Below are 15,028 nucleotides of genomic sequence, written 5' to 3' on the forward strand. Positions count from 1 at the left end.
ATCGTGCCAAACCGGGATGAGCCAACGTTTGTATAATTTCAAACGAGTGACACATGTTTTATTTAACAATGTTCTCGGCCTTTTGGCTAAGATAAAAAGTGTATATCTAATTTAAAAAATCTAATATGGAAAATAAAACGGCGTAAGTAAATGAATTTAATTATATATGTAAAACAATATGCTCGTGTTGTGCTTTATATCTTGTCGCACATTAGATAATTGTAATTCTATCACGCATTGTTTTGTTTTTTTTTTTTTTTTTTAAATTTTTTGAATTTTTGAATTTTTTTTTGATTATTGATTTTACTTTTATTCTATTTAATTTTATTTTTACTTATTGATTTTTTTAATATAATTTTGTTTTGTTTTTTATTCTGAATGTTGTCTTGTCTTGTTGTACTAACCCAATATGGACTTATACTTTGGTCTGAAATAAAGTATTATTATTATTATTATTTAGAATAAGAAGCAACAGGGCGCAAATACGTTTTTTGTGTCATTATATGGCACACTTCACTCGACTTTTCGCATTTCCCGCTCTTCGTATACCGAAATTATATAATTATAATAGGGAAACGCCATGGTATACAAAAAATAGGCACCCGGTTTTATTTATTTTTTATTTATCGTCTTTCTCGTCGATAATATTGAAAACGAGAAGTTTCTCTTCCTAAAACGACAAAATTCGACAAAATTACGATGTCATGTTAGCTTCCGTAGAGATAAATATCACAGATCACTAAAATTTAATGATTATATCTTCTATTGACGTAACGAGAAGAATATCGCGTGCACGCATGTTAGCTACTGTAGACATAGAGATAATACGAGAAAAGGGGTAGACAAAATTTTGTCGTGGCGCGCATGCTAGGCCTGCTGGTTTCCTTATCATGGTACTAAATTTGGAATATCTCCTTTCTTATAAAAAAAGAATTATCAAAATCGGTATATCCAGTAGAAAGTTATGCGGTATAATACAACGTAGGTCGACGAAAAAAGCGTCAAGTAAAAACGCATTATTAGATATAACTCGAAAAGTAGTTGTTAGATCTCAAATAAATTTAAATGGGACCAATTGGCACACACCACCTTTCGATTAAAATAAAATTTGTCGAAATCGGTCCACACAGTCAAAAGTTCTGATGTAACATACATAAAAAAAAAATACAGTCGAATTGAGAACCTCCTCCTTTTTGGAAGTCGGTTAAAAATACAGTCGAATTGACAACCTTCTCCTTTTTTGAAATCGGTTAAAAAATTATAATATCTAACAGTTTTTTTTCCAAAACACGTCTGGTGATGTATTCGTTTACCAAAATAACATGAATACGTGTACTTACTATTTTTCTGATTGTAGAACAGTTTTGTAAGTAGTTATAATGTTTAGAAAACACCCTGAAATGGCAATGTTGCAATGATGATGAGAAACGTTTAATTTATGCTAACTATTTTAGCTACGCGTGTAACCTTAAAATATAACTTACACGAAACTATTTTTTATAAACCTCATCATATTACAAAAGTTGTCGACTTAAACGCCGTTATAATCGATATTTAGAAAAACGAACGCAAACGAAGGGTAGAGTTTATAAGAAACCAAGGAAAAAGGTCGATGACATTAGTTATTATTGAAAGGATAGAGACTCCATCGATATTGTAATATTAAAACTAAAACGACCATCTAAAGATTAAGAGGAACGCAAAGTTATTTAAATATTTGAGTTTTTAAATGAAATTTTACTCATTCTCTACCTTCATCGAAGGTTTAGTCGGCCTTATCAGGCATTCAAGGTAAACTTATATGTTATATGGTCAATGTAATAGGGACGCATGCAGAATATTGCGGCATGCGGCAGAATAACTAGCGGATGGAGCCCGGCGACCGGTGCAGACTGCATTCCAAACGATCCGCAACAACTCGATCGGACAACGGCTCTTGTACCCTATAATAGGTACTTTATGACTGCTAAGTCTATCCTAACCTGATTAAGGGTAATAATTAGAATTAAACAGTTGAAAATGTTACTCCTTAATGTGGGTAAAGAAAAAGAAAAAAGAGAAACGTATGACCTGAAAATTTTAAATATTGATAATTTGGCACAATACACTAGAAAGAAAGAAGAAAAATGAACATTACTGTAATAATTGCTTATTGTGCGTATGAAAGATCGAAACATACTATATGAACGTGACTGTTTACATGTTTTATGTGTTTTTATTACACAGATCATGTCTCATGTTTTGATGTTATAATTTATACACACTTTAACAATTTTATGGGTCTCTTGTGTAATGTGCATAAAATATATTAGTCAGAGGCAGTCAGAGCAAGTTTTCATATGTACCTCTACACTTGACAGTGTTGTAGATCAAATGTCATTAAAATCAGTAGAACCTACACAACCTTAACATTATTTTTTGTCGTGTAATTTTTTATTATTAATATTACTAAATCATATTATTTATTTTCTTTTATTAATTGGTGCAATCGCGTGGTAACATGCTGTACTGATAAAAATTTAAGTTTTATAAATATGCTACTACTAGTAACTATAATAATTACCAATACAAATAAAAATGAATCGCTGAAGATCATTGAAGATGCAGTTCACATTACGGTGGAATGTGTCCGAAATGCAGACATCACAAATGATATGCTGCAAATAGCTCAAAATTTTAAAGAACTTGGAGGCTGTAATTTAATATTAGCGTAAAACTCTTTAAATAAAGAAAATATATATAGGTGTACTTGTATGCGCATAACTACCGAACGACTACAATAAAATGGATTTTTTAATAGACTTCCCAAAAAGATGGGGTTCTCAATTCTATTGTATTTTTTTATGTATGTTAACTCGGAATTTTGGACTGGGTGGAGATTTTGACGATTGTGATTTTAATGGAAAGCTGAGATGCTTGTGTTGTGGTAAATTTTAAATTTGTTTGAGATCTGATGATAACTTTTTGAGTAATCTTTGATAAAATGTCTTTACTCGACTATTTTTTCGTCTACCTACCTACGTTGTATTATTCGTCGATGTATTTGAAGTCGGTTTTTTTCGATTGCTAGGAAATAATTATTTTTTTTTTTTGTTTGTTGTTGTCAGGACAAGGTTTACGTAAAAGAAATAAAAAAAAAATCGATATATTCACGCAAAAAAAAATGCAGCAACAATATTCACCGTTAGTTTAAAATAAATCATAAGATCGGCAACCTTAAATAGTTTTCATCAAAGGTAGGATAAAAATATTTCAGTACTAAATACTTTAAACAGGGACGCTGTATTGATCTTGTGAGATCTCGTTCGTATCTTAGCAGGTCACACCTACATATGTGACTGATGTGAATATAAGTTATGCTGTATTTTTGGAACAATTATTTTCGCATAACTCTCTAAATAAGGGCAACTAAAATTGAATAATATAATTAGAATTTTAGTTAATATTATAATTGTTTGTTTATTTTAAAACGTTATTATTTATTTATTATTAAACACATATTTGATATTTTTGCAACTCTAAAATAGTAAAATTCTTAAAATAAATTACCCTTCTCGTGAAACTGGCTGGCTTCTAGAACGTTTTCAATGACAAAATTTGCAAAACTTCTTAATTTTATAATATTTGAATTCGATAATAACTAAACTAACCTTCTCCAACGAGTTTATTTAAAACAATCTAATTAATTATAATCGGGATAATAAAAGAAGTATTTTGTCACAACAAGAAGTGTTGTGTGTCTTTTGTTGTGTGTGCGTGTTGAAGAATTTTTATTAAAATTTTAGGAGGAAAAATGTCAATTATTCTAAAGGTCTGAAGGAATACTTTTAACATTTTGTTTATAAGCTTTCAGTGATAAATTTTATATCATTTTACATAACATAACAAAACAATTATGTTCTAATATCCGGCAATAAACAATAATCGAATTACTTTAATAATACATCTACGTATTTTATAGCAAATTTTTAAATTGAGCACATATCTCTTTATAACTGTAAACCCGTATAATCTATAACAAAATAAGTTATTTAAATACAAATGTACTTATCAAAAAACACATTTAAAGACATAAAAAAGAACGACACGCGCAAAACCTGACTGGGGTCAGAGTAGACGATAAGAGTATAACTTGTTAGCGGTTTGATGACAAACACGATGACTCACTCACGTTTCGTTTATCAGATGGCAATAACGTTTAGGAATGAAGATTTCAAGGTCGGCCACTACACTAGGGCAACGTTCAACTAATATTTTAGGAACACCTGATTTAGCCACACGTCTATTTACGTAATTGAGTGCTCAGTAACAACTGTCATCGTCAGTCCCCCGAAAAATTCAATAGCATTTTTTTTAGAATAACCTGATAGTAAGTGAAGATGCAGCCTAAGATAATGGTGCGCGCTTGCCTAGAAGATTATTGCCTATTCACTCTTAATTTAAAAATACCCAAGCATTCAATATTAGTGAATCGCTTTCTCATATCTTATACATAATTGCATAATAAAGTTCACAATCTTGATCGATTATGTTAATAGAGTGAAGTGACGCAAGCATAATTTTTCTGTGTCAAAACTGAAGTAACTCGAAATGATTTGAATAAATCAGTGCCAATGGGAGGTCTTGAATGACGGGTATTGAGATAGTCATCGCTGGTCGCTGGAATATTACGATGACAATAATTTTTGGAATTCGCCACACTTTCAAAGTGTAAATATGGCATTCGTTCCATTTTAAATAATATTTAGATGAAACAAAGTCGTTAAGTATCAGTTACAAAAAGTAGTTTCTTTTTTACGTTTGAGCACTTTAGGCCTAATTAAACTAAATTTTTGTGATGTCGGCCGAGTAGAATAGCACCACCCCCTTTCTTCCCGTGGGGGTCGTAAAAGGCGACCGAGGGATAAACCTGGCTCAAAAACATCAGGGCCCTGGAGAAGGAAAACTTTGTTTGAAATCCGGAATGGGGTCTCCGTCAAGCATTCGTGGCATAGCTCTAAAATGCGAAAGACTCCTGCAGCCGAACTGGCTCCACACGTATCGACTCGTTGTTCCCGTGGGCCTAACCAGTGAGTTCGAGAGGGTGGTGCAGAGCTTAGGCAAAACTGCGTTATCCTAAAGAGTGTCCTAGGCGACACAGTGTCTGTCTGACACTGTCTAAATCTTCTGCAATAGATACGGACTAAGGCCAATGATGATGATAATATCATGTTTTAAAACCTATATATATATACTCTACCTCTAGCTTTCGTAGCGAAATAATAATTTTAAATCGTTACATTACATTGAAAACTAAACGTGCTTAAAAAGAACTTTTATGTTTTATAGTAGAAGATCCGAACCTAAGTGGATTTTTTAAAATATTAAAAATAGTGGGTCCAGGATTATTTTAGGCAACTCATTTTTAATATAAATATTATCTAATATACTAAATTTATTATAAAGTATGTTTCATTCTATTATGAGCTCGGTAGAGATTGACCTACAGGTTCGGATCTTAGACCATTATAATATTAATGGATTGAAGACCTGTTTGAAAAGCAAAATATAAAAATAAACATTACATCACAATCAGGTATCAATTTTAAATTAATATGTATGAGCATATCTGTATAAATAAAAAGTGACATCATTTCCCAAATAAGATTTATTACATATCAAGTCAAAATATACGATAAATTTATGAATAAATACATAGTTAAAACTTTATTATTTAAATATCGAACAAAAAATGTGGAAAATTATTTAAAAAAAAATTCAAACGTAATAAAAGCTACCAATAAGCTACACGGTATATTTATAAGCTTTTTGTAAAGTTTTGTTTAATAAGTACTGCAAAGTACAAAATTACGAAAAAGCTTCATGATTTGTCACATTAATTTAAGTCAATGCCCTTGCAATCGTAACGCGGTAGATCCGGAATGCCTCTGATAATTTTTATTGTTCAGTGATGTTGAGAATTTAAGCGATGTAATCGAATATCTTAATAATGAAAATATCTTATAAATGAACCTTATTTTGAACCCACAAAAATGTTCATTCACAGTTTTTGGTACAAGAAGACAGATCGATATAATCCATCGGATTAACCCCAGTATCATAGTGGATAACTGTGCTATTCCAGAAGTTCAAGTGGTAAAAAATCTTGGTGTTGAATTTGAAGGGTCTTTAAGATTTAGAGAGCATGTTCATAAAAAAATAGCCAATAGTTACGCTTCGCTTAAAATGCTTTATAAGTTAAGACCATTTCTGAGTGCTGTTGTTAGAAAAAAACTTGTCAACGCGCTAATACTGTCCCACTTGGATTATTGTGATGTAGTTTATGGGCCATGTCTTTTAAAACAAACTGAAGCGAAGATCCAAAAAGTACAAAATTCCTGTATGCGTTTTTGCCATAGTATTCCTCGTGGATCTAATATTACCCCTTTCCTAAATAGTTTTAATGTACTCAATATGAAGCATAGACGTACTCTTAAATTGAACACTATCGTATTTGATCTGAGAAAGCACAAGAGGCCATCATACTTGGCTCAGAAACTGAGGTGGCTAAACGCATCCGACACCGATAATTATCGGTCATCGCGTATCGCAAACCTTATTGTACCTCGTCCGTGTTTAGTGGCGTTTAGAGGTAGTTTTCGCTTTGCGGCTTCCAAATGTTGGAACGACATCCCACCTCCCATTAGATTTGCTGCAACTCGCTCGAAATTTCGTGACCTTACCAAGAGATGGCTCCTTGAGCAGCAAAAGTCAGAATCAAATTGGCAAAAAGTGAAGCTATCAATACATTGATATAGGCGACTATAGCATTTCATCAGACAGTTGATACGAAACGCTCACTGAGCTGGATTTGTAGTAACTATGACTGTTTTATAAGCGTATAGTATGTCTCACGTGGCTCGCCATTTTACCTACTTGTACCTTCGGCAATGTACTTCATTTATTAATCCTGGTTTTTTATTTTTTTATTTTATTAAATACTATTTTCATTACTTTTTTCGTTACTAGTTTTTAAATGTAAATCTAACGTCCTGTGCTGGCAGCATTTGTAAAGGTGCGGACTGAAAAGCAGCAATAAGCTGAGTCTACGACCTTTTCACCAGCATTTTTTTTTTTTTTTTTTTTTTTTATAAAATATCTGTAAATTAGACTAAGAAATCTTTTGTTTTTTTTTATGCTTGGTGAATAAACGTCTTTATTATTATTATTATTATTATTATTATTATTAATGTACATGTAAAACAGAAAATTATAGAAGCTAACATACATAATATTATCTAATATAAGACATAAGACCTAATTATTATTTTTCATTTTTGTAGCAAATTTATGACTGTATGGAGTTTATGTTACTTGATACTTATGCTAATTTACGAAAAAAGGATTTAAAATATATTTTTGTGTTATATTTATTGAAGAAGATTCAAAATTACAAATACACATAACAAGGATTTAAATCTCAACGTGTGAAACTGTGCTTCATCTCGTTATTTATATGAAGTAGTGAAAATATATAATTAGCGTAATAAACATATTATACAACTTTTCGAAAATGCTAAGTTTACTTTTAAGCTATAAATTTCAAACTGTTTAGCCGGCAGTATAACTATACTATTCGATAAGCATCTACACAAACACACTTATACATATTTAGGTAATATATAATTTACTTGACATTTACCGGATCATGATTAATATCGTTCAAGTGGAACACGAATAAAACGAAGGACAATATAAATTTTCGTTTGGTTGTTTACATAAGTGTATTCTTATTTAAACTGGTAACACATCGCCCATATTTAAGGTATTTTGCTTTAAATAATTATCATCCTATTGCAGTCAACTGCTGGACATAGGCTTCTACAAGTTCGCGCCAAAAATGGCGTGAATTCATGTGTGTTGTCCATAGTCACCAGGCTGGGCAGGCGGGATGGTGACCGCAGGGCTGACTTTGTCGCACCGAAGACGCTGCTGCCCGTCTTCGGCTTGTGTATTTCAAAGCAAGCAGTTGGATAGTTATCCCGCCATCGGCTTTTTAAGTTAAGAACTGTGCTATCTCTTAGTCGCCTGTTACGACACCCACTGGAAGAAAGCGGGTGGCTATATTCTTTAATGCCATAGCCACACAGCTAAAGCTTTAAATAAGGCATTCAGTTATGCGTAAGAGATATATCTGCGGTTTTCTAATTTTAGATATTCTTATACAATAACACAGATGCCGCATTCCTTTATTTAAACGATAAAACCACACAACAAGAAAAATATCAAAGGTATCGTGCGATTACTTCTTAATTAAAATCACAATACTATTACATATAATTGCAATATAAGATCCATCTTTAAATAATGGTTCAATCTCATGCTTAGTAAGTTATTCCGAGTTAATCTGAGTTGAATAGGTCGTGGTTTTCCTTTCACTTCGATCTCTACGAGTTTGAAGACATCAAATAACCATAGGGCACTCCGGGTCACGATACAACAATGCAGCGGGCATGCGATAAAACCGCAATTGGTTGTATTACGCGTACATTTGCAGATACGCAGATATTGCGGAAACCATAACACATTTTTTTCTCCACAAATTAATGTTTAAATTATTTCATCAACTCGAATCGAACATTATTTATTCTTTGTAGATAATCATCGGTTTATAATGACTAATTTAAAACTATTTTATCTGCTCCGATTTCGAAGTATAAAATGCAGGCCAGTTTCAAATTAAAATGTAGATATTAATCAACTGATAACGATTTTCATTACATGTAACAAGGGACGGTATGTCTCGTTGGCGCATGATGTCTACAGCTTATAAAATTGAATGAATTTAATGTTGACTGATGAGATTTCTAGGTTCATAAAGAAAGTTATACTCCGGTAACCACCAACGGAGGCGCCGACAGCGGGGTCAACGACTTAACGCTAAAGGAACACTGTTACTTTCAAAGGTCAAGAGACGTACAGGGCGCCCAAGCAACCAACTTTTTAAGTGACCTGCGTGTGGCTTTTGCTTGGTGAATATTAAAAAAAAAAATGTAAGGGCTGCCTCATTGAAGATAATTGCTTTCAATTGTTTTAACTTGTATATGATATACATATATATACCTGGAAGCATATATTATGTGCAGAAAAGTAGTAAATTAAAACTATTTATTTTAATATTTTATATAAGGAGGTAATTTTCAATTGTTTAATTTAAATTCTTTAAAAAAACTAATATACTGATTTTGATTGATCGGAAGTATATTGATTCGTTTCGAAATAAATGTAATATAACGTAAATTCTGTCTGATAAATAATATCTCTCATAATGTATCCTTATTTAAAAATATAGTTTGTAATAAAAAAAACTTCAATTACATCGACAAGTAATACAACGTAGGTAGACGAAAAAATAGTCAAGTAAATACGCATTATCAAAGATTACTCCAAAAGTTGTAATCAGTTCTCGATGAAATTTAAATGTAACCACATGATAAACATCGGCTTTCGATTAAATTAAAAATCATCAAAATACACAGTTAAAAGTTATGCGGATTTTCGAGGGTTTTCCTCGATTTCTCTGGGATCCCATCATCAGATCCTGGTTTCCTTATCATGGTAACACACTTAGGATATCTTCTTTCCAACAAAATAAAAATTATCAAAATCTGTTCATAAACGACGAAGTTATCCCCGAATATACATAATATAAGTATATACGGTTGAAGTGAGTAACCTCCTCTTTTTTTGAAGTCGGTTAAAAACGAGTTTACTTTTAACTATTTTCATGTGTGAAATTGCGGAAAAGTGGACTTAACTAGTTTTGAAAATCACCTTCTGATATGTACTACCAAAAAATAATCACGTCGAAATTTATTATTATATAAGAAGTACGCATGGACTACTTATTTAAAGTAGGTACTACATTTATCATGAACAGTCGCATCGCCAAAATAACGTCCGTTTCCGTGATTAAGTTACATGACTTAATGTGTAACTGTCACCTTTCGGTGTCACCCAGCAGGTATTGGCATCAACAAGTTTCGCACAACTCACAGGGAACGAACTGGTTATATTTAAATGAACGTGATAGTGGAAGTCGTTTACTAAAGTACAAATTTAATCGCTATATAGTTTTATTATTATTAGTATTTAAGAGGTTTTCCATTAGCAATATCATTTGACTAACTTATAAGAAATAGTTTATCATTATTAGTCTTTACCTACATTTTATAGGAAATTTCTTTAAACTTTTCTTGGGATAGTGTCTTAGTAGTTAGTCTTCAGTAGTTTAAAATACTATTTTTCTTGTACAAAATAACAATAATAGTTTAATTATCTATACATATAATAAAATGGTAGGAAAGTCAAAACTATACATTGAATATTTTTTTAAAAGATTACTTGGGGTGTGATCTACAATCGATACCGAAGCCAAAAATATAGTTTTTAGAATTTTTATCTGTTTGTCTGTATGTATGTCCGGGATAAACTCAAAAAGTACTGCATGGATTTACTTCAAATTTGGTACGAATATTATTAAGAAGTCAGGTCAACATATAGGCTACAAATTATCACGCTATCACCTACGGGGAACGAGCAGTGAACTTTTATTTCTTCAACGCATTCTGTAACAACGTGTAATCTAACGACGCATATTTGAATGTTGTTCTTATGTTAATAACCATGCTATAAAGCTAGCTTCATACTATAAATAAAGACATTCTGTATTATATTTTGTATCAACATTGCAACCGTGCGAGGCCGGGTCGGGTCGCTAGTAATAATAATATTATTAGACAAATTTATTGAAATAAAATCTACTATTTATAATTTATTAGTTACACTATTATTTTAAGTTTATTACGAGCAAACACATTCTTTTTTTACTGCACTTTATTAAAATATATTCTGTTGCAAATATGCATTTTTGTTAAAGCACATTAATATAAATTGTGTAACTGTATATTTCATAAGCTTTAATTTTATTATTTTTATTTCGAATAAGTATTCATTAAATAATTCAGACAAAAAAAGTGAATTACGTTAGTCTTTTCTCAACTGGCGCCGACGAAGCAAGTGATACGACCATTAGAAAGACAGATAAAAATCTCGCAAAACCTCAAGTCCTGTATGGATTTATCTGAACTCAAATAATTCATATGTATTTTACAAAGTAAGTCATATATACCGATGTACCGATTTTCTTTTACAACTATAGGATATAAAAAGATCTACAAGTGGCACTATGGGAGGTCATTAAAACTGATAAACAAACAAGTAACACACCATATTTAGCTAGCAGTTTAAAAATAATAGTCATTGAGTAATAACAACTATTTGGTTTTGATTATCGAAATATTTCATAAATACTCACAGCTCCTCTCGTTGCCGTTGTGACAACACCATTTTCATCGTGGTCGGCTTATTCTTGAGGCGGCGAGCCCTGGAGGTTCACTGCACTTGAGTCTCACTAATTCACGCGGGCGACGGCGGATACGCCGTTGCCATTATCACATCTGTTTAACAAAAAAATTACTTTAAAAAACAGCAAGTAACGAAAATTACAATTTTTTTAATTTAAAACAACATTCATTCACATCACATTCACATGTGCAGCCAGCAGGTGCCTATCCGAGGCCACAGTGACTCTAGTTCATTTGTATCCATTTAAGTACATGACCTATTGAAGATAATAAATAAAAAGTAAACTAAATATGATATATTTTCACATTCATTTCTTTTATTTATATTGTACTGGAGGTTATTTTCGTCACAGAATTTATAATTTACGTTTTCATTTGTTAAGGTAAATAACAATATTTTTCAACTATTTCACTACGAATTTTTTATATATTCTACTATTAGCCACAGATAAATTTTGTGATATACCTAGATGAAAATAAAATTGCGAATTTTTTTTAACCTCTATTTTGCTACTTTTCTAATCAGAGAAACTATTAATTAAGACATAATAAAAGATAAATCAAATTTTATTATTGTCGCCTATAATGATTCTGATCTTATTTAATATTAGCTACTTTTAATTCATGCAATATGCCAAAATCATCCAATAACCATGCCATATTAATTAACATAATTATATCCATTTGACAAAACGTAAAATATAAATTTAGACTGAATTTAACAATTTCTAAGGAAATTTCAAGAAACAATATTAAATGTAATTGTATTTTATTCACTAATATATATGGTAATTAGTTATATTATATATCAATATACTATTGTATATTTTATATATCTGCAGTGTGAAACATGTTGAGCAAGAGATTTAGGACAGATTATAATAGACATTTTTAATATAAAACACTTAATCATAATGTACATCTTAATATTAGGTAACTAGCAATACCCGTGCGAATAATTCGCACTGAATAATTTAAAAAATTACCGACTGTCAATCATGTTGACGTTTTTTCAAAACTAAGGCTGTCATATATATAATTTTAATAATTAATAAATTTACAAAAACAAAGTATTAATAATTTTTTTAGTATTGGATGCTGGAGGTAGAGCAAGCAATTATCTATAAAATGATATATAATTTATGTGGAGTAGTTGTGAGGTTTTTTCTAAAAAGGGAGGCAAACATCTTAACCTTAGCGTATTAATATATATGATAGGTATACAACTAGACAACCTGTAAGATTTGAAAAAAACATTGTGTTAAAGTATTTTTAGTATATTTCTCATTTTATTAACTTTATAATATTTATTCTGCTGCTTAGCAAATATTTTCGGCCTAAAGGAATGTGTGTGTAAGAAAATTAAATTATATGTATGTCAATGAACTGAACTAAATCTTTTTTAACACACTTATGTTAAATAAGTTCACGAGTTCAAGGATTTTATTGAAGCCAAAAACTCTGCCCAATGAAAGTAATAGACATATAGTTGATCTATTTTCCAAACTATAACTAGATAGACTAAAAGGTTAACAAATTTCTTAAAAAAATGTATCTATTCAGGTAACTGTTATTATTATAGACACGGCGGTACAGTGATCACAGAACTAGCTATTGCACTTGAGGTCAAATGTTTTATTCCTGCTCATGAGATGTTTGTTAACACCAAAATTTTTATTTTATTTTATTGTGATTTGAGCGCTTGTATTTATGTTGTTCGTATTTCCTCCTTCTGGAGGCTGTTGACAGTAACATTTTCATTTATTTTGGTTTTTTTTAAATATATTTAATACATATCTGTCATACATATCTGATACTAAAATATATATATTCAAATATTTGACTAAAAATTATACTTAAATAATAAATTCAAAACTTTGATTAACAAACAACACATATTGAAGGTTAACTTAAGTTTTGCAATAACTACAAATGGTTTTTAGTAAACAAAAGTAGTGTCTGACCTAAAGCAATTTTTCAGCCAAACCTGAAACTCACATGCTCAATATACCCAGTGTATTTTTTCACACTTACTTGTGTTATTTGCTTTTATATAAAGACAGTTTAATGGTGTTTAGTAAAAGAAAAAATGATAATTAAAGTAGATATCTATGTAACTAATAAAATATATTTTTTTTTTATATCATGAAGCCGATTATTGGTTTAATTCATGATTTGAAAACAAAACTGTTTTGAGTAAGTTGCAACAGTCTAGCTCTACAATAAAAGTTCTACTATATTTGGGTGCCACATGAGCACACTGAAAGAAACCTAATGAATTGTGTATTTATTTTCTATTGAATTGTAATGAAACTGAACCATTTTTGAAAAGATTGATTACTGGTGATGAAAAGTGCACCACCCACAACATAGCTTGTGAAAAAGATCATTTTTAATAGGTAATAAAACTCTAGACTGTTACAACCATATTAACAAGCAATAAGGTGCTTAAGCTTTTACCGCCGACCAAAACTATTGATTTGAATCTCTACTGCCAATGACAACTTTTACACACCAATATTTGTAATAAATTTTATACACCAAAATTTGTAATCAATTTTTGTACAAAAACCAAAAATAAAAAGCTTTTTATTTTATTATAATTTATTTATACTGCCAATGACTAACAGCGAGATATTGAGAAAAACAGCTGGAATTAATCTACAGAAACAAAGTGATCTTTCATTATAAGGACGTGAGACCATGCCAATCTTGGCCACAAATCAAAAATTGACATAACTTGGTTGGAAAGAGATCATATAGTCTTTGACTTTTAGAACTATTAGTGGGTGTTAGGTTAACATCAAAAGAGGTCTGCCAAAACTGTTTGTCGCATTTTTTACTAAAAAATTTCAACATTTCTACAAAAATGGGATTATCTCTTGCCAAATTGTCTAAAATTTTAGTTATTCTTTTATAAATAAACATAAAGAAATCATAACAAAGTTGTTTTATATATGCCATGTTTTTTTATTACTGAATGTGCTTGTCTATATGTAATATAAAAACTATAGGCATTATAGTGGCTGCCTACTTATCTATCCGTCATCACGCAAGACCCTCGAAAGGAAGAGGAATTTGATAAAAGTTTGCAGATTATAGGCCAATATAGAAGAAATTTGATAACAACCTAAAAATAGCTTAAAGCCTGCCATGTGTACTTGTGTCTTTAATTTATTCTTTATTTCATAAAACTAGGTAAGGTAATTTTTGAAGATTTTCTGACTGTTTTTCTTTGCTATCTAGTTTATATTGTCATTGAACTTTAGATACTATGTACTTAAAAATAACTAACACTTCAGGAGTATAAAAAAATGTATACTCTTATGTAGACACCTATTGATTGTTACTTATGATCTTTATTTTACAAGTTTTTATAAAACAATGCTTATTTTTTAATTCGCTACACAACATATCCTTTCAATTTACTGGTGAATACTAATATAATGTCGTAACTTCCAAAAAATGATTCAAGTTATGTTATACTTGTGACAATATGATCACTTATTCTCTAAAATGAACTTTAAAATTATACAAATGATGAAGAGATTTCTTTCTTTCTATAAGTATACCAAATACCTTTGCTTTATATGTCTGTCCATGTATTAAGCATAATATGAATA

General features: G+C 30.6%; 1 protein-coding gene across 1 annotated transcript in view; it reads right to left on the bottom strand.

The window, feature by feature from the left end:
* LOC123656721 (lissencephaly-1 homolog) overlaps nt 1-15,028 on the bottom strand; it is a 40,050-nt gene that overhangs the window by 23,900 nt on the left and 1,122 nt on the right. Inside the window, exon 2 of the mRNA XM_045592381.1 lies at nt 11,357-11,498. Within this exon, the coding sequence (XP_045448337.1) occupies nt 11,357-11,394 (38 nt within the window). The 5' untranslated portion in view covers nt 11,395-11,498. The remainder of the gene's footprint in view (nt 1-11,356; nt 11,499-15,028) is intronic.

The sequence above is a fragment of the Melitaea cinxia genome, chromosome 9 (genome assembly GCF_905220565.1).
Source record: "Melitaea cinxia chromosome 9, ilMelCinx1.1, whole genome shotgun sequence".
In the NCBI taxonomy this organism is placed as follows: Eukaryota; Metazoa; Arthropoda; class Insecta; order Lepidoptera; family Nymphalidae; genus Melitaea; species Melitaea cinxia.